A 27987-nucleotide genomic window follows, 5' to 3' on the forward strand; every position below is an offset into this window, starting at 1 on the left:
TCTAGACTGGCAAAAGTTAAAGCTATCACTGACTATAAAGTTGCAAAGTCTTATGATAACCATTTTTTAAAAATATAAAAATAAAAATACACACGTGTGTTTGTGTATATACAGAGAAAAGATGACTGGTAGATTAGTTACACATCAAAATATCCACATGAAATAGTCTCCTGAGGAGGTGAGAGTTGATAGGTGCTATTGATATGTTAAAATTTTTCTTTAAAAATTCATATGTTACTTGTTTAGTCAAAAAGAAAATTCACTTTCCAACATAAACACACCCATAGTATAAAACCACCATGGGGGGAGGGGAGCCTGTCCACCTCTCCACCTCTGGGTGACGCAGCTGTGTTTCCACATAATTCCTTGGAAGTAGTCCTTTTCTGCAAGTGTCTGTGTATCTACATCTGCAGGAATGTGCTGGGGCTGGACCACGGAGGGATGGGCACCATGAGCCCTATTTGCAAAGGGCAGTGGTCATTTCTCTCATGAAAGCACTAAAACTTAAAAATTCAATTCAATTAACAATGTTATAGTGCATTATGCCCTATGGATACCCACTTTAGCTCTTACTCTTTACACATATTCACTTTCGGACTAAAGCTTCAATTTTACTCAATTATAATATGTCAGTGGAAAAGAAGCCAAATTGTGTAAAATAATGTAAAGAGGTTTAGTCTGAGGTGAATTTGAGGAACGTTGCCTGGAGCCCTTCATTGAAGCCTTGAGCAAGTGGACACACTGTGGTGGGGCTGCAGTTTAGTTTCATACACTCCAAGGAGACAGGAATTACACGCAAAGTTGTAAATCAATACTTGGAAGGCATACATTGGTTTGACCCAGAAAGGTGGGACATCTCAAAGTAGGGGTGGGAGGCTCATAAAGGTTAAAGATGTGTTTAAAGGTTCTTTGATTTGTAATTGGTTAAAGAAATGAAGCTTTGTCTAAAGGCCTGGACTATGTAAGTTAAGTAAGTAAGTCTGCTAATCAGACACAAGCCACAGGTCAAATACCCACATCCAAGAGGTTTGCTAAGTAAATTGAGGACCTGAAGGTTTGTCTTGCATGGCCTTGGGCTGGTTAATGAGTTGCAAAGAATGCCTCCAAAAAGGGAGGCCAGTGTGACCTCCCTTCTCAAGGCTAGCAACTCAGTTTTAGAGATCCCTTCCACCAAGAGGGGACCCATTCAGTCAGCTGTTGGGGGGCCTTAAGATTTTATTTCATTTCACATATATATATGCACAAATGTGATAATGAGAGGATGCTGAATAACACAGTGAGAAGGTAGGGGTCCTTGGCCTTCTGGAGCTGCACTGAGGGAACACTACCAGAACACTACTTGAAACTTGCCTTGTAACTGTTTCCCAGCCTGAGACAGCCTAAAAGTGAGTCTCTAGTATACAACACACAGTCGCAAAAGATGGACCAGGAATAAAATGCGAAAACCAAAACTGACCAGAGGAAAAATATATGCATTGGATAGCACCACACCTTACCAACCTTTGTTTCCAAAGTCCTCGTTGAAGAAGAACAGACCAGAACTCAGAGAGTGCTGCCTCTTCTCCAGCAAGCCACCCAGGCTCTTCCAGTAAGGGGAAGTAAAGGGGAAATACCACGGTTTCCTTAAACCAAAAGTTCCTAAAAAACAAGATACAATTAAAAAGAGTATAATTCTCCTCTTATTTATATGAAGATTCTATAATAGAACATCTTAGCAAATTATTAACAATATAAAATATTATTCAATGTTAATATTTCCCATATACACCCTGTATACAAAGCAGTGATGCCTGCCTGCCTGAAGGTAGGGCTCTAGCGCCCCATCCTGGGCCTGATCCAGGGCCAGAGGAGATACCTAGAAAAAGTAAGGTTTAAGAGAACAGAGATCTTCTCAAAGGCTCCAAGGACACACCTGCAAGGTCCTCCCTGTGGTGACTCAGCTCTTAGGAATTTGTAGAAACTTAACTTCCTGGTACCTGGAAACTAACACTTGCTTCTGCTTCTGTAAAAGTCCAGTTCTATAAAAGCCAAGCCTGCTTCTCCAGCTTGATTCAAACTGACCAATGAGAAAGGTACTCTTGGGCCAGAATGTTTTTGTCTTGCTCTTTTTATTCATTTGCGGGTTTTTTTTGTTTGTTTTTTTGGTTTTTTTTTTTTTTTGAGACAGAGTTCTACTCTATGCCCTGAGCAGAGTGCAATGAGGTCCTAGCTCACTGCAACCTCAAACTTGGGCTGTGGGCATCCTGTTGCCTCAGCCTCCAAAGCCGCTGGGATTACAGGCTCTTGCTGTGGCACCTGGCTGGGTTTTTCAATTTTTTTCATGAGTTGGGGTCTCACTCTCGCTCAGACAAGCCTGCAACTCCTGAGCTCAAGCAATCCTCCCGCTTGAGCCTCCCACAGTGCTGGGATTACAGGCGTGAGCCACTGTGCTCTGCGGCCAGAACTTTTTGACTAAGGATACAATGGGGAAGACTGAGCCAGTCGGGGAGCATGGCCATTTTGAATTCTTCTGTGCCATTGATCAGCTGGCTGGAATACAGCCCTTTCTCTTTTAAACATGGTGTTTGGATGTTCTTACTGTCCACTGGGCCTCATCTTCTGGCAACTCTACGATGCCCTGGACTCCACTTCCCCCAAGAAGTCCTTTGAGTAGACAGCAATCAGCCTTTTTTAATTAGGGTGAATATTCCCCATAGCACACCTCTGCCCTGCATTGTCCCTGCATTTTGCGATTACTCTTCTTCTGCTTGTCTTTGATGTTTGCTTGGATCACTAGACAAGAGGAAGGGCCTGACATAGGTGCATGAAGGGATTAATTAGTAACTCCTAATGCTAACATTTCCATATGAAACACATCCCCATTCTTCAAAAGTGTTCTCCAAATTCATTTCAGCCTACTGGCCAGTCACTTTGCTCTCATTACCTGAGGAAATGTAATCATTAACATTTCAGTTTCCTTTGCATATCCATTCTAGCTTAAGTTTGATGAATGCAACTTACCTTAAAGGCTGAAATTCTACAACTGACCAGAATAAAAAAGGCCTACATGAAGACTATTTTAGCACTTTGATCATGGAGCAAGAGAGATATGCAAGCCTCACACACTCTAATCAAAGGAATCAGAGAGGTAATTGATTAAGTACACAAAGGGAAGAGTGCAAAGAGCCCTCACCTTTGAAAAGTGAAGGCAGGTGATAAGTTGCTGGCAGCTCAGCACTGACCTGTGGTTGTGGGCTGTGTCACTCACCGAGATTGCACATGTGAATCCTAACCCTCAGTACTTCCAAATGAGATGGCATTTGGACACATGGCCTTTAAAGAGGTGATCAAGGCAAAATGAAGTCACAGGGAGAATAGTAATCCCATCTGACTGGTGTCTTCCCAAGAGAAGATTAGGTAGGACACAGACACACAGAGGGACCCTCCCGTGAAAACAGGGAGAAGGCAGACATCTGCTGGCCAGAGAGAGAAGCCTCGGGAGAAACCAACCCTGCCAACAAGTCGGTCTCAGATTTATGCTCTCCAGCAGTGAGAGACAATCAAGTTGTTTTGTATAAGTCACCTGTTCTGTGGTACTTGGTTATAGCAGGCCAAGAAAATGAATGCAGGCTGGTGTTCAAGACGCTGGTAGAATTGGTAACCTTCCTTTCCTCGGAAGAGAATGTGTAGCACCAGGACAATTAGATCAAATCATGGCTAGTATTTCTCTGTTCCAGGAGCTATCCAGGGTCTTCATTTGTATTCAGTCACACAGTCCTGTGACCACTGACATGCTGGGTTTCATTATCGCACCCACTTCCCAATGGGAAAGGGAGGGTCAGCAAGGCCTGTCCAAGGACGCATAGCTGGTGGTTCCAGGGGGCACACTCTGGCTAGCCTCTACCCCGGCAGGTCCTGCCTGTCTGAGCACACTTGGGCTATAGTGAAGATACTGCCTCTTTTGAACAGAATTGAGACCTGCCTCATCCCCTGCACCATGGTGACTTCAGGGACCAATTACAGAATAAGCCTCTGTTCACATGCATGCATAGACAATGAGTTTGCAGAAATAAAAGTAGATAAGAACCAAACACACGTATCATGGAAATGACCCTGCCAAGACCTGAGCTGCTCATGCACACCCAGCAACGGTTCCTCTGCTAAGGGCCCACAGGTCCCCCCCTCAGTCACAGTGGGAGGGGGGACACCTTCAGTGGCAGCAGTTGGCAGTGAGACTCAGGTGCCTTTGGATCCTCACGGATTTCTGAATTAACAATTATAACCCTAAGAATCTAGATGACACAACAGTGACAAAGTGGGGACATACATCTGAGTACAAACATATTTGCAGAAAAGGTAGACAATGTTTAAAACTGCAAAGTAAGGTGCAGGAAGCCATTACTTCATGGAGTAAGATGTCTACAATATTTTTCTAAAATATAGATAAATGCTTATGATAAAAATATTTTTAAAACAAAGAGAAAAACTTGGCTGTGCCGGTGGCTCATTTCTATAGTCCTGTACTCTGGGAGGCTGAGGCGGGTAGATCACCTGAGCTCAGGAGTTTGAGATCAACCTGAGCAAGACCAAGACCCCATCTCTACTGAAAACAGAAGAAACAAACAAACAAAAAAAACAACTAGCCAGGTGTCATGGTGGGTGCTATAGTCCCAGCTACTCAGAAGACTGAGGTAAGAGGATCACTTGAGCCCAAGAGTTTGTGGTTTCTGTGAACTGTGTGCCGCCATGGCACTCTACTCAGGGAGAAAAAGTGAGACTCTCTCAAAAGAAAAAGAGAGAGAGAAACTTATATACACAATATGAACCCAACTAGGTATAGAAGTGTCTGGAAAAAAGATTGAGAAATATTGTTAGGTCTGGCAAGTGAGATTTGAGATAATTGGATTTTTTCCTGCTTCTTCATAAACTTTCCAAACATTTTGTAATGAACATATATTCACACACATCATGTACATATGTAAACACATACAGTTATGCACACACATGCATGCAAATGTGTACACACAAGTGTGCACCCATACACGTGCACACACACGCACAACCCCAACAGTGTCAGGCCCCTCCAGTTTCCTGCAGTGGAGCTGAGATTTGCTGCTTATTGACCGTGTCCTCTTTTGCTCACTAAATCTTTGGAAAATAATATCTCCCTCCAACCCTGACTCACTGTGGAGGATGTTTTACTGAGAAATAAATAACTCAGCATTTTGTACAGAGGCAGGAGAGGAGAGGCTGGCTCATCTCCCAGGGGTCACAGTTCCAGCTGTCAGCCCCAAAAATGGAACAGGTCACGTGAGGCCTCAGCATACTGAGAAGGAAGCTGGGGAGGTCATCTGGGTTCAGGATGTCCTGTGCCTTGTCTCACTGTTCCTTAGTTTATAAAATCCTGTTCTAAAGACATTCTGTGAAGGACTCACAAATGAATCAGGTAGGAACTTCACCTTCTCATGACCTTCATTCTAACAGAGACAACCAGACAAACACTGAGAAGAATGCAGGGTGGTAGAATATTGTCATTGCAGGGTTTCCACTGACTTGAAGGGGAAGCAGGGCCTTCCAGCAGAGGAAAAAGTCCCAGAAAGAAGAGGTAGACAGACGTACAGTTGGGTCGCTAGATTTAAAAAACATGAATCCAGGATGCTCAACTAAATTTGAACTTCAAATAAGCAACGAATAGTGTTAAGTCATGTCCCACAAATTATTTGTAGTTTATCTGAAATTCTAATTTAAATGAGAGCCCTGTGTTTCATCTGGCCACCCCATGCGGGGTGCTGGGAGTATGGAGACACAGGCCCGCCCCCACCAGTGCAACTGAACAGAGAGAGACATGTGAGTCTGCAGCAGGGCAGCTCAGGGTGAGCTGGGGGTCCGGCAGGTATCACCCTCCATCCGTCGGTCCATCTGGGTTGTTTGTAAGAAAGATAAATTAGAGGTGAGCAGCAGGTGCAGGATGGGGAAGGAGAGATGCCTTAGAGGCCCAGGAAGGCATTACAAGGCTTGGAACAGTAGGGCTCAGGCACAGCAGGTACAGCAAGGCCCCAACTAAGGTGATGACTTCAGGGACAAAAAGGGCAGCAATGTCTGAGGGACTTTTCAGAGTGAGAAAAAAAAAATTAGAGAAACAAATTGACTATTAAAGGTTGATTTACTAATTAAACCATCTCAGCCTTAATCTGTCTGGACTTTCAAAATCCTCCTAATTAATCTACTCTCACTAAAGCTGAAAGCTGCCAAATCCAAGTTGGCGTGGAGGCTGCCCAGCTCCCTGGCTGGCTTTCGCAGTCTGCTTATGCTTATAAATCCACTCTCTTAAAGCAGGGGCACCGAGCTCACATTACCATATGTAATTTGGGCATATTAATATGTGCAAAGGCACCCAATGCATACTGAGGTTTTCTCCTCAAGGGGAACTGCCTGCTGGCTTGTGCAGGCCAGGAGACTAATTACCATTGCCCCCCAAAACTGACAGTGATAAAGGAAGAAGTCAATGAAATTAGACAGATCAAGCAGAATCAAACTTAATTGGAAGCACATAAAAAGAGTTTATGCAATGAAAACTCTTTGAGAAGACCAGATGTTTGCTTGTAAGCTCTTGACTCGAGCTTGGAGGCCTGCAGGTGACACAGAGCCCTGCAGGACGGGAAACTAATGCTGAATCCACACAGGGGCTCACACTCAGACATCTGGGCTGCAGAATTTTGGGGTCATACCTACAGAGTCACTTTATAACAAAACAGAAAGAAGAAAATGAGGAGAAAAGTATTTATATGCAGCATGGTAAGTGTGTATGTGTGTGTGAGAGAGAAACAGAGAGAGCCAGAGAAAGCTCTCGCCCACCTGCCATTACCTGCCATTTGGGGACAGCCTCCTATACACAAGAGACATTTGAACCATGACTCTCAACCTGGGGAGACTGTCTCAAGGGTGTTCTGAGTAGGGGTACTTTTAGTTGGCATAGTAAATGAGTGTTTCACAATGTAGGCTTTATTATTATTCAGTTAAAGTAGTCAAAAGATCAGGAGACAACAGTCATTAAAAATACAGTTTGTTACTCACAGATCCCAAAAGGAGGGAGCATGACGAACCACACAGGCCATGCAGAGAAGCACCCCAGTCTATCCGGAGATAGAGGAAGGAGGAGAAAATGGAGAAAGGGGCCCTTACTGTGTTTTCCAAGGGAAGGAACAAGTGAGGAAGGGTAAGGAGGTTTAGAACTGATTAGTTCGTATGCCTTCAGCAGACTGTGAGGCATAGGGCTGCCTTGGTTGTTTGGTGCCTGGCCGGGGGCTATGTAGGGCAGGTGGACAGTGACCATGAGTGGAAGAGCTTCCCAGAGGAGATGGTAGGAGTGTGGGTTAATTGGTTTTCATATGAAAAGCAACCCCAGAGGCTCGGCACCCAAAGCTCAGGGAGTAGGACGCCAGCTATGTACATCGAAGCTGGTGGGTTGGAACCCGGCCCGGGCTAAACAACAATGACAACTACAACCAAAAAAAAAAAAAAAATTTGGCCAGGCGTTGCGGTGGGTGCCAGTAGTCCCAGCTACTTGGGAGGCTGAGGCAAGAGAATCACTTAAGCCCAAGAGTTTGAGGTTGCTGTGAGCTGTGACACCATGGAACTCTACTGAGGGTGACATAATGACTCTGTCTCAAAAAGAAAAGAAAAGAAAAACACCCTGAGAGATAATTTTTTTACTGTGGTTAGGAACTGGAGAAGTCTCCTCAGGTTCAATAATTCTCCTTTAAGTCAAAGAATCAGAATACAGCCAAGTAGTGTGACTTACACCTATAATCCCAGCACTCAGGGAGACTGAGGCTAGTTGATTGCCTGAGCTCAGGATTTCAAGACCACCCTGAACCAGCATGAGAACTTATCTCTACTAAAAATAGAAAAACTAGCCTGAGAAAAGTGAGACCCAATTTCTACTAAAAATGGAAAAGCTACCTGGACATGGTGGCTCACACCTGTAGTCCCAGCTACTCAGGATGCTGAGGCAACAAGATTGCTCGAACCCAAAGAATTTGAGGTTCCTGTGAGCTATAATGACTCCACCCTACTCTATGCAGGGCAATAGAGACTTCATCTCAAAAAAAAAAAAAATCAGAAATACATGAAATACAAAGTGATGACTAATAACAAGAGGGATGGTATAATTGCCTTTAGTGTGTTCGTTCCTGGGACAGCAGGTATCCTACTCAGTGCAGAACAGCCTGGTTAAACAAAGAGCTGGCCTCGACTTGCATTCTGTGAAACTTGTAACACAGTCACACAAAGGAAAAGTCCTTTATGGTCACTAAGCCCAGGACACATAAAACCAAACTTTCTTTGCAGTTTCAGTGTACTCTGAAATTTTCTAGGAAAGCAACCCCTCTATAAACCAGTGAAGATTATCGTTTAATGAAAAAAATGCCTATTGTTTCAAAAAGCCACACCATGGCTAATGATGTCGCTCACTATTTTTCAATCCGCAGTGCAGCTGGGATGTGTCAGTCTTCATTTTCCCCACTCGCATGGGAATGTGTGACAAAAGATTTGGAAATTACTTTCAACAAACTTACTACCAAATATTCTTAAATTAGCAGAGATTTACAAATGCACTAAATTTTATTAATAAAGGTCATTTGACAACTACTTCATATTGGATATATGTAGCTGTTCTACATATTTTTAAAGATTCTATATCATAATAAGGTATCCCTTTTCTAAATATTACACACTGAAATGATTATTAGGAGGGTCCCTATTATTAATAGTTTTTAATCTTGTCCTGATGCTTATTCCAGATATCTGTCTACCCCTCGACTTCTCTAGCAACCTTCTTACATTACTGTTCTTCTGACCAATCTACCCTTTATCTCCTGCTGCTACCAAAGAATAGATCTCCAAAGTCTTTAAAAACCTGGAGTCTGAGAGTAGAAACTGATATGAGATGGAATTACAAGAAGCTGCAACTTCTGTTACACTTTATCACCACCTGGCCCAGGTGACAACAGAGGGAACGCTCTGATTGTATACTTTTAAATAATACCCCAGCCATTTATAAAAATATCACTTTTATTCACTTCATTCGTATCTATAATTTCTTCCCACATTTTTCCTACTTTAATTGAAGTTATTTCCATCTATTTTGTCACATATGATAAGTCTGATCTGGTATCACACATGCCTTAACATTAGCTTCTATTCTAGTGTCTACACTCATCTCTTCCTGCACATTTTCTTTCCTTTTGGTGCCAAATGGCTGCTGATCATTTTCCTTTTCTTAAATCCAAACTTACTCCATATAGGTGTAAGCTGCTGAGTAGCTCATTCTGTGTTCTAATCAATACTTGCCTGAGTATTGATAATATACATATTATTTCCTTATAAATTACTCTCTTTTCATTTTTCTTTTACATTCCAAGTAAGAAATTACATTAATCTTAAGAATCATATATGCAAGTAGTTTTCGTCATCTCTAAGTTTCGAGAGAATAAAGAAGATAATACAAAGTATTTACCTTGAAGCAAAAGTACTGGGTTTCCCCACCCCCAGCACTGTCTTCGTGGGACTGTGGACATGGGTCTCCACCCCTCAAGAAGGGGTTTGCTAAAATTGTGAAGAATGAAGCCTATTTTAAGACATGCGAAGTGAAATTTAGAAGACAAGAAGAAGGTTCAACTGATTACTATGCTTAGATTTGCTTGGTGACACAGGATGAAAATAAGTACAACACACCTGAACACCAAATGGCAGTTAATATAACTAACAGAGACATTGTCTGCCAGGTTGCTTGTGCCCAAACAGAAGGGGGTATGACAGTCTGAGCAGCTTGCGCACACAAACTATGAGAATATGGTGTGCAGGTTGGCCTGGCAAATTATCCACAGCATATTGTCCTGGCCTGCTGCTGGCCCGCGGGCTTCTCAGCATGTCTGGCATAGACAAGGTGTGTGAAGGCCAAGTGGAGGTGACTGGACATGAACACAGTGTGGAAGCATCGATGCCCAGCCTGGTGCTTTTACATGCTATTTGGATGCAGGCCTTGCCAGGACTACCACTGGCAATAACGTTTTAGGGGAATTGAAGGGAGCTGGGGATGGAGGCGTGTCTATCCCTCATAGTACCAAACAGAAGCAGGAATTGAATGCTGAAGTTCACTGGAAACATATTCTGGGTCAGAACGTTGCAGGTTGCATGTGTTATCCAATGGAAGAAGATGAAGACACAAGAAACAGTTCTCTCAATACAGACAGAACGATGTTACTCTAGGCTTGAGGGATGAGATGTATAAGAAAGCTCACTGGGCTATATGAGGTGATCCAGTCTATGAAAGGAAGCCCAAGGAAGAAGTTAAAAAGGGACATCTCAAAATGCCCCTTGCTCAGATGAGCGATCAGATAACTCAAAAGAAGGCATCTTTCTCAGAACTAAGGAGCTGGCTGGTGAAAGCTAAACCAAACAACAATTTCATATGAGGATTTTCAGACAAAAACAATAAACTTATGGACTAAGCAAAAAAAGGAGGAGGAGGAAGAGGAGGAGGAGAAGTGTGGTACTGGGTCAGAGGACACCCAGAAACTGCAACACTCGCTATGGATCTGAAGCCCTTCAACTGTGTTCTAGCAATTTTATTCTTTGCCATTAGCAGACTTTGTCAAAGTTGAAAATAAATACTTTGGTTAATTTAATGATATGTAAATTGACAACTTTTTTAAACTTTTGAAATGGAAGAATCAGAAATTTCATGATAAATGAAATATTCATTGTCATTTTTGGACAACTCTATATAAATAAAATATTTTAAAATAGGTGTTACCAAGATCTTAGAGCTTTGATTTTTTATTCTAGAATGGACTCTGATTTTTCTTCCCAACAAAAGTTGGAAAAATGGTAGTACAATCACAAAGGGAAAATATTAAAAACCTACCACTCAAATTCTCTAAAAAAAAATGTAGAGGTGGATGTTTACGATTTAAAGGTGGCTTGAGGTCCTCCCACATCTGCTTCCCTTTGTGGGGTACAGAATCCAACCAAGCTGGGACTCCTAACTCATTTGAGGTCGCAGAACACTTTGTACCTGATGACAAAGTGGAGATTTTCCCTGGAAAAGGTAGATCCATGTAGATTTACAGGAGACTTGGATATCTGTCCCCAGTTGGATGTGGTAGGGTGAGAGCTGACTTTGAAATAGCTGAAGTTTAGTGGACGGGTTAAAAACGTTAACCATGAGAGATACAGTAGGGTTGCAGGTGTGAGTGCCTAGAGACAGTGGGCTGAGGGTAAGACCTTCACCTGATGGAAAGTCAGGGAACAAGGCGCCTGAATAAATGTAGGAACAGGAGGTGATGGTTTCCCCAAATGAGTACAGGTGAGCGCCAAATGTGGCACCTACATCACAGCATGACCAAGATGGCCAAGGTGTCTCCAAAAGATTACCAAATTTGGTATTTCTATCTCCTGGTTTTCTGTGAGCCCCGAGGTGACCTCCTTTAGCTTTTAGGGAAAAAAATCTGAAAAATCGCCAGCTTGGCTGATATTCCCCTGATTCCCACAGAAGGAATGACTGAGCACCCCGCCCCCCAACCAGCACATTCCTGCCATGGCTCACTTTGACCTTCCTCCAGGAGCTCATTCTCAATTCCCTTTCCCTCCCTTCAAATATGACCTAGAACATGGACCCTTCTGCACCCCAGACACCCATCTTGAGGCTCAGCCTCTTTTTTGCAAATCATGATAAAGTATACATAACGAAATTTGAAGCTTTATTCTTTTTCTAGTGTACAACTCAGTAGCATTGTTGTACCACCACTATCACCACCATCCAGCTCCAGAACTTTTTCATCATCTTAAATAGAAATTCTGTCCCCAATAAACGACATCTCTCTATTTCCCCAGCCGCAGCCCTTTGACGACCACCATTCTAGCTTTTGTCTCTATGAACTTGACCGCTCTAAGGATCTGATATGAGTGAACTCACACAATATTTGTCCTTGCTTGTCTGGGTTATTCTACTTAGCATAATGTCTTCAAATTTAATCCACGCTGTAGTGTCAGGATTCCCCTCCTTTTTAAATCTGAGTAGTATCCCACAGTACAGAGACGCCACATTTCGTGTAGTCACTTGTTTATTGACAGCACTTAGGTTGGTTCCAGCCCTTGGCTATTGTGAACACTGGATATAAGTAAGAGTGTACAGTTGTCTTTTTAAGACCTGGCTTTCATTATTTTAGGTCTCAATCTGAGTGTTTTCTTGCTCTTGCCAGAAATATTTTCTGGTAAAATTAAATTATTTTGTCCTCCCCTATGTGCTCATTCTGGACTCTCCAGACCTTCTTTCAGAAAGCCTGTGCCCACACTCACCTCTCCACCCTCATCCCTCTATCAGGCCTCCCTTTTCCCCCAGAGCAGTGCTTTTGGAAATCTTTATCATTTGGCCAACTGATTAATCATCAGTGTCAAGAGCTGCTAGAAGCAGAAAGAATAAACAAATTCATGATAACCTCATCCTAAGGAGATCCGAACAAGAGAAGCCACATCTGTCTACAGGCCTCATTGTTGGAAGTGGGAAACAGAGCCGGGAATACCTCCTGGTCTGAGAGATCAGGAGTGGACACAGGATGAACTGTACAAGGGAAAACCATTCAACCTTAAAAGAGAAGGGACTCCTGCCATTTGTGACAACATGGCAAACCTGGAGGACATTATCCTAAGAGAAACAAGCCAGTCACAGAAAGACAAATCATACATTTACAAGAAATCTAAAATAGTCAAATGCATAAAATCAGAGAGTGGAATGGTCAGGACTTAGAAAAAGGGAAATTATGGAGATGTTTGTCAAAGGACACGCAGATTCAGTTACATAAGATCTGCTGGAAAACAGTGTGCTTGCAGTTAACAACGCCATGCTGTACATTTAAAATATTGATAAGAGCAGGTGTCCTCAAACTATGGCCTGCGGGCCACATGCAGCCCACCTAGGACATTTATCCGGACCACCGGGTGTTTTTGCTGCCGCTACCTGTCCTGCTTAGCAGCCGACTTATCCCTGGGCCCGCAGTCCAGCCCTCCAATGGTCTGAGGGACAGTAAACTGGCCCCCTGTTTAAAAATTTCGAGGACCCCTGGATAAGAGGGTAGATCTTATGTTAAGTATTCTAGAGAGAGAGAAGGAAAGAAGAAAGAGAGGAAGGGGTAGAGGGAGAGAAGGAAGGAAGGGAGAGAGGAAGGAAAGGAGAGAGGATGGGTAGAGGGAGAGAAGGAAGGGAGAGAGGAAGGGAAGAGAAAACTGCCTTCTCCCTGCTGTATTAATAAAATAATAAAATGCCACCCCAGCATTTTATTAATACTTATAGTTCTGCTCCCCACCCCCTCGGGGAAGAACAAACTCCAAATACCACACATCTTTTCTTAAGGGAGACTGAGAAGAAAAGATTATTCATCACCCAAACTACTAAAGTAAATTCTTTTAGCCAACATCCTGCTAGCTTGCTCCCAAAATGTGATTTCTCCCTGTGATGTAGTAGTATGATCCACCCCTGCAAATATTTTGATTTTCTTTTTTTAGTAAATCATATGGCATTTTGAAAAACATAATATATATGGTTGATTTTTATCATTTATTTGAATTGCAAAAGAAATGTATGTTCAATGCAGAGAAATTAAAAACAGAAAAACATAACACATATAATTCTACATAAACTTTGACAATTTGGTACAGGGACAAAATTGTGTGTGTTTTTTAAAAAAAAAAAAATCTGCAGCTGGGGCCTGCTAAACAAACAAGCAAAAAAAAAAAAAAATCTGAACTGAATATTGGTACATCGTATGCCTTCTTCCACAGACAGCTCTGTGCTCATGGCAGCACATGACCTTCCTTATTCCACATTACTATGTGTTCCTGTAAAAACGAAATCTCTGCTAGGTCTTACTTGCCTTTCTCTATAGCTGGAGCCTTCACCTCAGTGTTAAACTTCAAGTTCATAACAAAGAGCTGCAGGGACAGCAAGAGCTACAGGGCCAGGCTGGGGCCCCACTGCCCCACCAACACTGTCTCTTCCACTCAGAGGACGCGGATGCTCTAGGAGCCGCATCCCTTCCTGCTCTCCCGTCCCTTGGCCACGTCTGCTAGGCAGGGAGGTCAGCAGGGTCCTGGATGGAGGAGCCCCGCTGTGTGCCTTCCTCCTCTCCCTGCCCTCTCCTCCTCCAAGGCGATGCCATGCCATGCTGCCCCTCTCTCTCCCTGCTGCTACCACGTTAGTGTCTCCTTGCAGACTAGATCGTTCTCACAGGCACACAGTTATGCCATCAACCTAAATAATACTAACCCTAACGATAATAATAGCCAACACCCAAAGCCCACTTCCCCTAGCAGCCACAGCTGCAGCTACACTGCATTCAAATATTAGTCAGTCCTGCTTCAAAAAGCTGCAGATTTAGAACACAGCCAGAATTCTTCTTTGCTCTTTCTCTCCCTCCTCTCTCCCCCTCCACCCCATCTCTTTCTTCCTGAACCTTGCTCTCCCTGCACCAGGGCTCCCCCAGAAGACCTCTGGGAGCTGGCTGTGCTCTGGCCTGGCTCATCCTGCTTCTCAGCCTGTATTCTGGGTGAAAGAATTCGTTCACACGGGACTCGGGTCTAACTGATCAGAACTCCATAGTGAGATTTGGCAGAAAAGCCCCAACTGAATATCCAGAATTCCTTTGCTTTATGTATGAGGATACTGGCCCTGGGATCCTCCTGCCTCAGGTGCTGGTGGTTGAGGGGGCGTCACGATTGGTCTGGCTCCCTGGACATACTGTATCTTCATCACAGCATCGCCGAGTCCCCTTGTTTCTAGCCATCTGTGGGCCTGTAGTGTTCTATTCTTTGTCCTTGGAGTTCCAGACATCCACCATTCTAGCGAGATAAAGGTTTCCTCTTCCTGGTTTCATGTGTTATGCAGTGAGCGCTTACTCTACAAATCCAAGTTCTTCTCAGAGAAAGGGCTGTTTGATTTTGCCTTTTGCTCCCATTGATCCCTGCTCCTCTCAGGACCAGCGACCCTCTGTGGGCCTGGGCTGCAGCTGCCCTGCACCTGCTGGACAGGTGCTCCCACCTGCTCACCTCCACTCCTGGGAACTTCCTTTGTGGTCACCCTCCAGGTCTCAGCTGCTCTGCTGAGGTCAGGCTCTGCTTCTTAGCTCATGACCTCTTTGTCACACGCCTTACATTGACGTCACACGCATTTTATAAAATTCTTTTCTTGTCACCTACCTTCGTTTCAATATCCAGTTGCTTCTCATCCAGTTTCCTTAAAACCTTGGCCTTTTCAACTGAGTTTTTTCTAACTTGTTTTCTACAATGCATCTTTTCTCAAATTTTATTCAAAGTACCAAGATGATGCAATACAAATTTTTAAAAATCCATCACATTTCCAAAATATGCTCTCTCTCTCTCTCTCTCTCTGCATCTTGAGGGCCATATATTCCTACTTTAATGTAAAATAACCTTTTCTCTTTTTTTATTGAAAAATAACCTTTTCAATGACCATATTCTTTTTACATTTACCCATCCCTAAATGATGCACGAGCTCTCCAGGTCTGGAATGTGTTTTCACAAACAGAATGAACTAGGTTTTGTTTTTATTTTCCTTCTATCCCTTTATTTTCATTTGTACATGATTAAAATCTCTTTTTATAGTTCTTATTATAAAAATCCTTAATTTTTAAGATGCCATTGGCTTTGGAAAGTATAAGGCCTAAGTCACAAGTAATTTCAACAAGAAAATATAATACTATCAAAATGTTATTTCTAAATAACAAAATAAAGTTAATGTTTTGTAAAGTGCTTTTTCTCTTCTTTTTTGGCCTGAACTGAACAGGTAAAACTATGCCTGCCTCTTTCCCTCCTAACACAGTAGGGAAAATCCACCAGCCTTAGTGGCCTTCCCTTCAATTGGTACACACAATCCCCAGACCTCCAGGGCATGTCTGATACACCAGGGAAAAAGCAGGCCACATGGAGAGAAACCACGTACCCACAACCCCCCTAAAAACCCTGGTTTGGAGATGGACCCTCCCCCAGCCCCTTGTTCCCCTGCCCTTATCTTCCACTCTCATTCAGAGGCCCTGAGCTCCCCACCCAGCCTCTTTGTTGCCTAGGGACAAGAGTTCCATAAGCCCCTAGACTCTCCTGCCCCCAATCCCTCATGCCCACCTTCCCCAAACACTCGATCTCGAGACCCAGCATCTTCTACTGTGTAGTTAACAGAAGCCCACCTGTTGGGGAGCCTAGTGGTGGGCTCAGTGGGTTTTCATGAGCATGCCTCCCTGGTTAACCTTTCCCCTGGGCTCTAACCTTTCATCCTGGATACAGAAGCACTATGTTTTCCTCAAATACTCACAGCTCCTTTTAAAATGTCCTATGACTCCTCTTTCTGATGTCTTCCTTAAAGAATAAATGATTATTCCAATATTCATGAATATTGGTTGAAACCAGTTTTTAAGTTTATTTTGTTATCTTATAAAGTACAAAATTCTTACCAGTTATCAAGTTGCTGAAGTACCATCCACACAAAAAATAAAGGCTTGAATCAAACAGAATCATCCAGCAAACCCAACCAAATGTCATGCCCCCTTGTTCCGGAGCCTGGTACATATTATTCCACTGAATCCCTGGCAGGAAGAAAAAGGTCAGCATTAGAAGTGTGCATCCTCTTTTGCTACAGATTTGGTAAGATAAGTTCATTAATTCTGGAAGCTCAACTAAAGCTGAAAACAGATAAGACAAAAGGAAGGTCAATACCATTGGCCATAACTCTCCAAAAGAAATGTTAACTTGTATAATCTCACATCTATTTCAACAATATCAGGTGGAATGACTATTAATGACATTCAAATATTAATAGCTAACATTTGAACATGTTTAAAGGTCACTTTACTTACATCTAGTTTTATTTACTCAACTAAAAAAGACTTCATATTTAGGGAAAATAAGCATATTTTTTAAAAAATGATAAAGAATGTTACTTGAGAACTCAAACTCTAAATTATATAACTCTCTCCACTTTGGGGAAACATACATATAGGATATGTAAAATCTGGGATAAGATAAGAAAGAGTCATCATTTTCTGATAATATGTTTGTGATTTATTGCCATATTAAAATATAATTTAGGAAAAATAGTTCCCTTTTGAAATTTCCCTATAGTGTTAGGTTCAAACTTACTAAATTAACGTTTTAATTTTTGAGTACTTGGTGGAATTTGGACCAAAATATTCAAATGGTCTAACAGTGACCATTTTTACTTTTTATCTTCTTGATCAGACTTATTTCAGAGATTGGTTTAAAGGATGCAAAAGAAATTATTCAGGATAACGCATCCATTAAAGGACAATTTAATATGATTTACCGAAAACACCTAAGAACTCTAAGACCAGTCAGATTAACTGACACAACACCAGCCACAGCTGGGTTTCACTCACGGCATATGTTTTGCCTGTGTTTATGAAACACAGCTCAAGACCATATAAACATATAAGAAATAAATGTCTGTTCTAATTTAGAATTTTACTTGTCAAAATTCCAATGTAAATAAAAAATGCCATCAAGAAAAATTTTAAATCCTTTTAAGCTGTATTATAGCTTAATGGAGGAGATATTTGTGCTCTATTCTATATTGATTAGACCTATTTCTGGATCCTGACATTTAGGAAGGCTCTAGAAAACATGAGGGCAAAGACGAGAGCTGACATGTATGTGGACAGTTGTCATGTGACGAGGGAATAAGAAAAAAGGAGCTAAAAACTAGGATCCAGGAAAACAGATCCAAATTGAATAACAGCTAACAGATGGATCCATATGGCACCTCGTTCTTGGAGCAATTCTGAAGGTCATGACGTTGATCCTGTGCCAGGGGTGTCATAAGGAAAACACAAGCATTGTCTGGGCAGCTGATCTGGACAGTGTCTGAAGCAAAGGATGCCATGATCGCTTTTGGCTGTTCTCAAAACTGGGACCACTAGGTGTTGAGAGGTGTTTACATCAACAAAACCAAATATCCATCTCTCGTTCCAAATGTTCCACTTGGTAATGCAGACTTTCTACCATGTCACTTGCAACATAAATATAAATTTCCCAAAACCTGAGTCATTCAGAGTCAGTTTTTAAAAATGTATTTTCTTACCTGCCTCTTGTCCTTCCAAGAATGTAATGAAAAATACTCCTTGTCCAAAAGCAGTTGTTGAGAGGAAACACTGCCCCCAGATTGATGGAGTGAGGAGAAAAACAACACATTAGTGTGGGTTTGGAACCACAGAAAACCCCCAGTGCTGAATTCACAGAGACCCCAGAAGCCTTCTGACGCTGATGCCGAGTGATTGCTTCAGGCAGTGATTTAAATATTTGAACCTGAAAGACTGAGGAGAACGTCAGCCCACTCTGAAAAGCAGGATAACAAGCTAGTCTTTAACATTAGAGGGAATTATTTCTCTTTACTACAATGCCTGAAGTGTCATAAATTCAATACGCTGTATATAGAAATGTGTAACACAAAACAGTGGAAAATGGAATAGGGCAATTTCCTATTTTTTATGATTAAGTGACTGCCCTGGAGCACACTGCAGGCAGACAGTGGGATAAATACACCATTCTACACGAGAAAGGCAGTGTATGGAGAAAAATGTTATTCTACCTCCAATAGAGAGGGCCTGTGTCAGAGAAAAACAAAAAGCCCACTGAAGAAATACCTTACATTCAAAAATACAATGTACCAGAGTTCAATATTTTTACTTCCTAGAAAACATCTGAAAATGTAACAGGAAAATCAAATTTTATAAACAAAGAACCCTTAAGTATAAGGATCAAATAAAAACAAAAATAACAGCATTTAAAAACTAGGTCAGGTCACGGATGATTGCTTTTCTATATGCAAGGAATATGTTGGAGCAGGAACCCAGCAGTTCCGCTTGGGTTAACTACTCAGAAAATGCCTAATTAACACTCACACAAAATTACTGGTTCTCAGTTACTGCAGGTGTTGTAGTAACATACACTGTATACATCACACTAATAAAAAATGATGAACACACATATCAATGGACAAAATGCTAATGGAATCTAACTACTTTTTCCTCATCCATGTTGTATGTATATGGCCAGTAGAAACCAGAGCACATTGAATGGTTTATTGAAGAAAATTAATTTGACTCCCACAGAAATATTTTACTCGAAGGCTATAATAAGGAGAAAATGTGACCCATTCCCAGTGTGTGGGAGATACACTAGGGATGCCCTGAGATCTGTGCTGGACAAAGGGCTTTTAAAGGCCTGAGTAAATGCCCCTGGGTAGATTTGTGACGCTGCCTCCTTGACACCTCCCCAATGTCCCCATTACTGATTCCAGCCATACATCCCAACAGACTGAAATTTGGAGAAGGTGCCCGACCTGCTGAAGAAAGCAATTTTTGTCTATAATGCAAATGTTTACAGTTATGCCACTGGCTCTGTGCAAGAGACTATTTAATAGTGAGTTGTTCATCCTTCTTCAATGACCTCCCACTATGTGCCAGGTGCGTGCTGGCCAGGCAATTGTCATAAAGAATGGATATATGTCTATTTTCTACAGATTTTATGTTACAGACCCAAAAATGTTGTCATTTTAATACTTTTTCAGGAGGTACATTTTAAATGGATGAGCAACGCTGACATTGCTAAGGAAGAGACTTTTCCATTTAATGTGATGTAATTCATGACGCTTCAAGAAAAATGCTTATTTTTAACTTCTAAAATAGCTTTAGAAATCTATTTTCCATGCATGAAACAAAGAGAAACCGAAGTTATATGCTTCCTAAAGGATGCTGCTGATTTCCCTGAATCTGAAAAGAGTCCCCATTACATTAAAAAAAAAAAAAAAAAAAAAAAGGCAATTCTCAAGGGGCTGCCATCCAGCAAAACCACTGCAGTTTTGATGAACTACAGCTGTGAGGCTGGCATCTGTGGGGGAGATGGAGAAAGCAGACACACAAAAGCCTATGTAGATCTGAACATGATAAATTAAAAAGTTGAGGGTAGTGGTTTCGATTCGTTGCGTTGGGTGTATGGCAGTTTTGTTTTATTTTGCCTTTTTAGAAGTCAAATCACTTACCAGGAATGTCTGAATGACAAAACTCAATTGGTTATGCAGCACCAACAGAACTATGTAGGGCAGAAAGCTGATCATGTACACCAGGCTGGTACACAGCGCGGCTGTATTAGCTTGGCGGAAAAATGCACTCAAGCAGTAACTCAGCATGACAACCGACACCCCAAAATCCAAGAGAAAGAGGAAAACAATAATGGCATTGCTGTGTGCAAAGATGCCGCTTGTTTTCAGAATGATGGCCAGGGTGGCACTGCTTATGGTCAGCACAGCCATGTTCTCCAGAAACCAGGCCAGGAAGTGGATCGTTGGATGCACGCCCATCATCCGCATGTACTGTCAAAAGAGAGAAAACAGGAGGTATCACAGCAGTGGACACTCAAGGAGTAACTGATGGGACGGCAGGTCAGAGAAGGTGTACCAGTGGAAACTAAACCAGCGTTACTTGAAAATTCAGCCCCGCATAGGGCGCTGGAAAGGACGTGCCCGCCTAGAGCCCAGCATTGGATTCTCATGATCATCTTAGCTCATTCACTACATTTGTGGAGAGAGAACTGAGATCAGGAGATGTTGAAACAATCTCACTGGCAAGAACATAGAGCAGGAGGAATGGGTTGCAGCAGATGTCTTAGACAACTATAGTCACACTGTGTTTTCACGTTTACTTGGCAGGCATTGTTTTTGCTTCAATTTTTGTTTTTTGAGCTTCATTTTTTTCTGTGTTGGTTTTATTTAATAAAGACAGAAAAATGAAAGAGGGAAATACTGGTCATTAAGCTCTTCAGTTTGGAAGGTCATTGCATATGTTCTAGAATGCATTTTGAGGAATAACCCTGTTTAATAAAAATAAAATTCATCCACTAAATCTATCATATCATGATGTCCCTGAGTGTGGGGCTGATTACTTGTGATTTGAGAACAACTGGTGGAGAAGCATAGCCTGGGCTATCACCAGTGGGTCACTGCCCAGCAGGTCTAACCAGGTCCCTGTGCTGAGGGGCTAAACTGAGTCAAGAAACACGGAAGGCCAGGCACAGTAGCTCACACCTGTAATCCCAGCACTCTGGAAGGCAGAGGCAAGTGGATTGCCTGAGCTCGGGAGTTTGAGACCAGCCTGAGCAAGAGCAAGACCCCGTCTCTAAAACTTAGCCAGGTGTTTTGGTGGGTGCCTGTAGTCTCAGCTACTCAGGAGGCTGAAGGAAGAGGATCACTTGAGCCCAAGAGTTTGAGGTTGTTACAAAGCTACGATGCCATGGGCGAAAAAGTGAGACTGTCTCAAAAAAAAAAAGAAAGAAAGAAAAGAAAAGAAAGAATGAAAAGAAACACAGAGTCTGCAAGTAAATAGGTAATTAGCACTCACGACAGTGATGCAAGTTCTACACACTGCTCATAAAATTGAATAAAAAGCACATTTTACTTTACCACACAGTTTCTTTATTTTAATAAATATTGAATAAGTAAATAGTATACACCTATCATCTCATTGCTTCATTTTTCTGCAAGAATAAATGGGGAGTGGGTCTTTAACAGAGACTTTTACAAATTTTCATTCTTAAAAGCAGTTCTGATAGTTTCAAGTTTTAACAATATTAAGACAAAAAATAGCAAGGCTTTCCATAAATAATTTTTTTTCCTTTTTTACTTCAAAATATTAAGGAGACACAAATACCTTTGTTACAGGGATACCCTGCACACGTAATGCTCAAGTCATCACTTTTAGCGTGCCCATCACCAGCACAGTGTTCATTATACCCCACAGGTAAGTCCTTCCCCTTCACCCCTCTCCACCCTCCCTGCTTCTTGGTTCCCAATGCCCTTTGCAACTCTCTGTGTGTGCCCATCATTTTAGAGAGAGACCAAGAAGTGGTGGTGTCCATTCCTGAGATACTTTATTCAGGCTAATAATCCCCAGTTCAATCCAAGTTGTTGCAAGGGACATTACTTCATTCCCTTACTAGTACTGCAAGTCACACGTATATCATGCTTTCTTTATTAACTCATGAATTGATGAGCACTTAGGTTGAGTCCACATCTTTGTGATTGTGATAAACATTTGAATGCTGCTGATTTTTCTGTTATCAATTCTGTAACCTGAGACTTTGATGAATTTGCTCATCAATTCTGAGACTTTTTTGGTGGAGTCTTTAAGGTTTTCTAGATACAAGATCATACCATCAGTGAACAGAGATAGTTTGACCTTCTCTTTCCCCATATGGACACTCTTTATTTCTCTTTCCTGATTACTCTGGCTAGGACTTTCAGCAGTGTTGAATAGAAGTGGAGACAGTGGGTATCCTTGTTTTGTTCCAGTTCTTAAGGGGAAGGCTTTCAACTTTTCCCCATTCAGTATGATGTTGGCTGTGGGTTTGTCATACATGGCTTTTATAATTTTGAGGTATGTTCTCTCTATGCCTGGTTTGTTGAGGATTTTTATCATGAAAGTATGCTAGATTATACTGAATACTATTCTGCATCTACTGAGATAACCAAAATGTCTTTGTTTTTGCTTGTGTTTATGTAGCAAATAATGTTTACTGATCTATCAAATCACCCTAGGATGATGGGGAATGGTGAGTTATCTCTTCACTGGGGTGCTGAATCCAGTTTGCTAGTATTTTGTTGGGAATTTTTGCATCTATGTTCATCAGAAATAATGGCCTGTAGTGTTGTTGGTGGTGGTGATGGTGGTGTTTTCTCTCTTGCCTTTGGTATCCTGGTGATACTGGCTTCATAGAATGTGTTAGGAAGGATTCTGTCTTGATCAATGCTATGAAATGATTTCTGGATAGTCACTAGTTCTGTGAAGTGTTGTTTGGCTATCAGTCTGTCTGATCCAGGGCCTTTCATTGTTGGCAGATTTTTTTTATTAATGCTTCAATCCTGCTGCTTATTATTGGTGTGTTCAGAATTTCTATTTATTTCTGACTGAGTTTTGGAAGATTATGTGTTTCCAGGAATTTACCTATATTGTTCATATATTCTAGTCTGTGGGCATAGAGGTTTTCATAGAACCCGTGGAGGATATTTTGTATTCTTGTGGAATCAGTTGTAAAGTCTCCTTTTTCATTCCTGATTGAGGTAATTTGAGTCCTTTCTGTTCTATTTCTGGTTAATATGACTTGTGGTCTATTGATTTTGTTTATCTTTTCAAAGAGCCAACTTTTTGTTTCCTTTATCCTTTATGTTATTTTGTTTTTTTTTTGTTGTTGTTGTTGTTGTTGTTGTTGTTTGTTTCCATTTCATTTATTTCTGCTTTAAGCTTTATTATTTCTTCTGTGCTGGCTTTGGGTTTGGTTTACTCTTCTTTTTCAAACTCCTTGAGATATGAGATTAAGTTATTAATTTCTGTCTTTTTGATGTAGGCATTAAGGCTATGAACTTTCTGCTTAGGACTGCTTTTGGCACACCCATAGATTGGGAAAGTTTTTGCCTCCTTTGTTTATTTCAAAAAATCTTTTAATTTCCATTTTAATGTCATCATTGATTGAAGGATCACTCAGCAGCAGGTTGTTTAATTTCCATGACTTTATGCAGCTCTTATTCTGTTTCCTTCTCACCTAAAACCTCTTCTCTCAGTTCAACGCAGATAACCTCTGCTGGGAACTCTCCTGCAGAGTAAGGTGGTTCACTTGTGTTCTGCTCTGAAGGACTGACCTAGCACGAGATGGGCAGAGGCGATGTGAGCATTTAACACTGTTTGCTCTTTTGTATTTCCTGCCTCATGATTCCCCTGTGGTTATCACTGGCATTCACCGCATTACAGGGTGAGTGAATGTTGAACCTAGTTCTGTCATCAGTAGTGACAGTCAGCCTGAGCTGGCTTCAGAGCTGCTCCACTCAGATCTGTGGGCAGCAACACTTATTAGCCTACATTGGCTTTAGGGTAGGCTCACCCATGCCCACAAGTGACAGTGAATGTCTGCCCACATTGGCTTGGGAGTTGCCCCTCCTATCTATGTGTGATGGCATATTTTGACTTGTGTGCCTTGAACAGAGTGGTGAATGATGGCCTATGCCAGCTTGAGGGATGTCCTACTAAGATCTGCAGACAACAGCATCTGTCGGCCAGGTGCTGACTTGAGCACAGCCTTGCCTACCCATGCCTGCAAGCAGTGGTGACTGTCAGTGCGAGCTGGCTCGAGAGCACTCAAGGTTAGATCTGAGGAGAGTGGCATTTGTCAGCTGGGCTCTGGCCTGAGTGCATCCATGCCCTTATGACAGGGGACAGTGGTTATCAGCCCACCTAGGTACCCCCATGGCCCTGAGGACATGCAGGTCCTGCCCATGAGACTCATGAAGGTGCCCAGCCTCCCCACCTCTTCCCCCCACCAGACTAGCAGGGGTAACAACGAGGAAGCAACACCAGACCTGACTTCTAAGTGGAGGCAGAGCTCTGGTCTAGGATTTTAAAATGGCACCAGCCATAATGCCCAGGATTTATGAAAGAGTGGATCACTACTGTGTCCTCTCTCCAGAGCGGTGCTGCTGTACAGTCTGCAGATAACTCCTATGTCAGTCCTGTGGCTTTGTGGAGGGTCCCTCGTGCCGCTTGGACAGCAATGATTGTTAAAGAAGTGTGGAGCTTTAGGACCCTCCCCTCTGCCTTCCCCACATGCACATCTGTCTTCCCTCTGCCCCTCCAAACTGCAGAGCACGTCACCTCTCTTCCTTCTCCCTCTCGTGGGGTGCCTCCAATCTCCTCTCTCTGGATGTGCAAAGCTCTCTCTAAAATGATTGATCTGAAGGTGAATATTCACTTGCCGACTGCATCTTCTCTAGGAGAGCAGTGTGTAGGCTGCTTCTGGTCTGCCATCTTGGCCCCTCCCTCTACATAAAAAAGTTCTAACCTTAAGTTAGGATGGAAAGTCTGCTGTTTTGTTTTTCTGGGTTTAATAAAAAAAAAAAAAAAATCTGAATAAGCAACATTGGCTTTGTTCTTTCAATCTCAGGGTCACAGTCAGTGGTTATATTTCCTTTCAGTAGAAAATATCTGTTCCGGCAATACTTTAGACTTTAACATAAAATTACTTTCCTGGGACAGGGACTCAACTGGATCGCACATAGGAACCCTCGCAAAAGATAGTAAGAGGACAACAGAGAGGCTCAGGCCAGTTATGGAACGAGATCCATTTGCAGAGTCCCCAGCCTGCCCCTCCTTGTCTGCCAAGAAGATGTAAGTCTATTTACCTCTTCTATCTGGATCTCTCGTTCATAAACCAGCTTTCGGACCATGCTGGCCACAGACACGATCCAAGTCAGCATCATTATCAGTGGAAAAAAGAATCCAACGTTGTTCAGGAATCTGTAAGGGCATAATTTAGTCAGCATCCAAGGGAGAGCAAGATGATTCTACTGCTGGCCATGCACATGGTAAGTCCTGCACCTGTACATGCTTTCTTAATCTTTCTTATGAGTTATAAAGCACTCACAGGAACATCTCCTTTGGCTATTTTATTGACCTATGACTTAGGCAGGACAGTTGTGATTAGCATTCTGATTTTTAGGTGTACAAACTCACAAGGGAACCATGAAGGAGACATAACTAGTTCAAGGTATCTCAGGTAGCCCTAGCCTGACCCCAGCCCTCTCTGATACCTGCTGTAGGCAAAGCAGGACAGAGAAAGGAAACAGGTCATCTGTCCATGATTATAATTTCCCCCACTAATTGGGATCATTATGTGTCTTTAATTAATGATATGCACTGCTTCTTTTCTACTTCCCCAACATTCATATTTTAATCACTCTTATATGGGCTCCATTTCTAATACACACTTGAAATCACTCTTATCTAGAGCATGAATGACAGTCAGACCTTTAAACACAATGGAAATGTTTTAGTTGTTTTCCTTCTTGGCTTCTCAGCCATATTTGACATTGGCCATTCCCTCCTCCTTTCTCTTCTCTTACCTTCCAGAACAACTTCTGATTTTTTTACACTGCTCGGCAAATTTTCCTTTACCTGCCCTGAAATGTGAGTGTTCCTACCCTAACGTGAACCTTCTGTCTTCTCTCTCCATATTCTTTGAGAACTAAATCCATATGTTAATTATTTTATTCATCACTGAGGCCAAAGTTTTGAGCATGTTAATTGGACTTGTGGTACGTGAATGAGTCAAACAGAAAAAGGTCTTGTTATTGAAGGACACTCCATTCTAGTGGGGTTAATACAACAGGTCAATAAACAGAGAGATTGTTATGTTTTGTCCCCACCAAAATGCATGGTAAATTTTAATGCCAGCGTAACAGTATCGGGAAGTAGTGGTAACTTTAAGAGATGTTTCGGTCACGGATGCACCAGCCTCATGAATGAATTAATGCAATTCTCTTGAGGCTGCATTAGTTCGCAAGGCCCTGGGTTAAGGCCTTGAGATCTGGTTTTTATAAAGTCAGCCCGCCTCTTGTGTTTGGTCTCTTTGTGCACACCTGCTTCTCCTGCCACTTCCCACCACAAGCTGAAGCAGCATGAGACCCTCACCAGAAGGCAAATAGATACACTGCTCAATCTTCAACTTTCCAGCCTCCAGGATCATGAGCCAAATAAACTTGTTTTCTGTTTAAGTTGCCCAGTCTTGGATATTCTGTTATAGTCAAACAAAAAGTACAACGGCAGAGACACAAAATGTCAAGTAGTGATAAGTGATATGAAAAAAAGAAGAACCATCCTGAGTAATAGTGAGAAGGGATGCTATTTCAGACAGGAGGGCAAGCTGGGCTGACTGTGGCAGAAATATTTCAGCAGAGAATAGACAAAAGAAGGAAATGGGTCATACAGGTATCTAAAGGAAGACTCCTCCAGGTATGGGTGCAGCAAGGGCAAGGGCCAGAGGCAGAAGCATGGTGAGCACAGTTCAGGAGCAGTCTAGGGTCTTCATGGATTAACAGAAAAGGGGGTCAGAGCATTGGCAGGGGTCAGAGCATGTAAGGGTTTTGCATGTCAGGGTAAGTTCTCGATTTCAGTTAGTTAGCAAGAAAAGATACTGAAAAGATTTTTTAAAGGGGGAAAAGGATGCAGAGAGGTGGCATAATCAGGTATATTTTTGTTTAAAAGACCACTGCATGGGTGGTGCCTGTGGCTCAAGGAGTAGGGTGCTAGCCCCATATACCAGGGCCGGCGGGCTCAAGAACCCAGCCCCAGCCAAAACTGAAAAAAAAAAAAAAAAGACCACTGCCTGCATGCTGTACCTCCTCTGTCCAGTGAAGACCTGCCTCATAGTGGAGGTCAAATATTTTGTCAAGGAGTACATGAATAACTAAAAAAGAAAGGGGAATTAATTTCTTAGTTTTCATTCACTTTTTTGCTTAAGACACCTCTTGTGAGCTGTAGATTTGGCAAGTCACATTTTAAAGTTAAGTATGATTAACTTGTAGGTTATACAGTGACTTCGTAAAGGGAAGAGTGTTTTAAATTTTCAGTTTTGTGATTTTTCTGGGGGTTCTTAAAAATCTTTCTCTCTCTCTCTGTAGTGCTCAGAACAGGTAGAAATCTATGAACAGGTAGTGCCATAAACTCTCCTCACTTGTATATTCATAGAATGAAGCAGAGATCACCTCCATAAATTAAAAGAAATTAATGCTGAGTTTATTTGGAGAGTGGAAACATTTTTCTACTTATTTGTGAAGGTCCCCCTTTTTTTTTTTCTTTTTTTTTTTATTGAATGGTAACTATGTACATTAATGCACTTCTGGGGTACAGTGTAGGGTTTTCACATGCAATCTGAAATACTTCCATCAAACTGCTCAACACAGCCTTCATGTCATTTTCTCAGTTATTGCTTTAAAACGTTCACATTCAACTCTTAGAAAGATTCACCTGTACCCCTATAAGATAAACCTCAGAAGTGATCCCTCCAAACCCCTTCCCTCCACCCATTCCCTCCTCCCTTCTCCCTCCC

At 42.1% G+C, this 27987-nt stretch overlaps 1 protein-coding gene across 1 annotated transcript in view; it reads right to left on the reverse strand.

Moving 5' to 3' along the window:
• Nucleotides 1-27987, reverse strand: part of ABCA13 (ATP binding cassette subfamily A member 13) — a 557155-nt gene that overhangs the window by 299074 nt on the left and 230094 nt on the right. Inside the window, exons 32-36 of the mRNA XM_003797747.1 lie at nucleotides 25283-25397; nucleotides 20102-20431; nucleotides 18143-18212; nucleotides 16500-16631; nucleotides 1501-1638 (exon numbers count right to left, since the gene is read on the reverse strand). Coding sequence (XP_003797795.1) covers nucleotides 1501-1638; nucleotides 16500-16631; nucleotides 18143-18212; nucleotides 20102-20431; nucleotides 25283-25397 — 785 coding nt within the window. The remainder of the gene's footprint in view (nucleotides 1-1500; nucleotides 1639-16499; nucleotides 16632-18142; nucleotides 18213-20101; nucleotides 20432-25282; nucleotides 25398-27987) is intronic.

This window comes from Otolemur garnettii, unplaced genomic scaffold (genome assembly GCF_000181295.1).
Source record: "Otolemur garnettii isolate 467f Iridium unplaced genomic scaffold, OtoGar3 scaffold00123, whole genome shotgun sequence".
Lineage (NCBI taxonomy): Eukaryota > Metazoa > Chordata > Mammalia > Primates > Galagidae > Otolemur > Otolemur garnettii.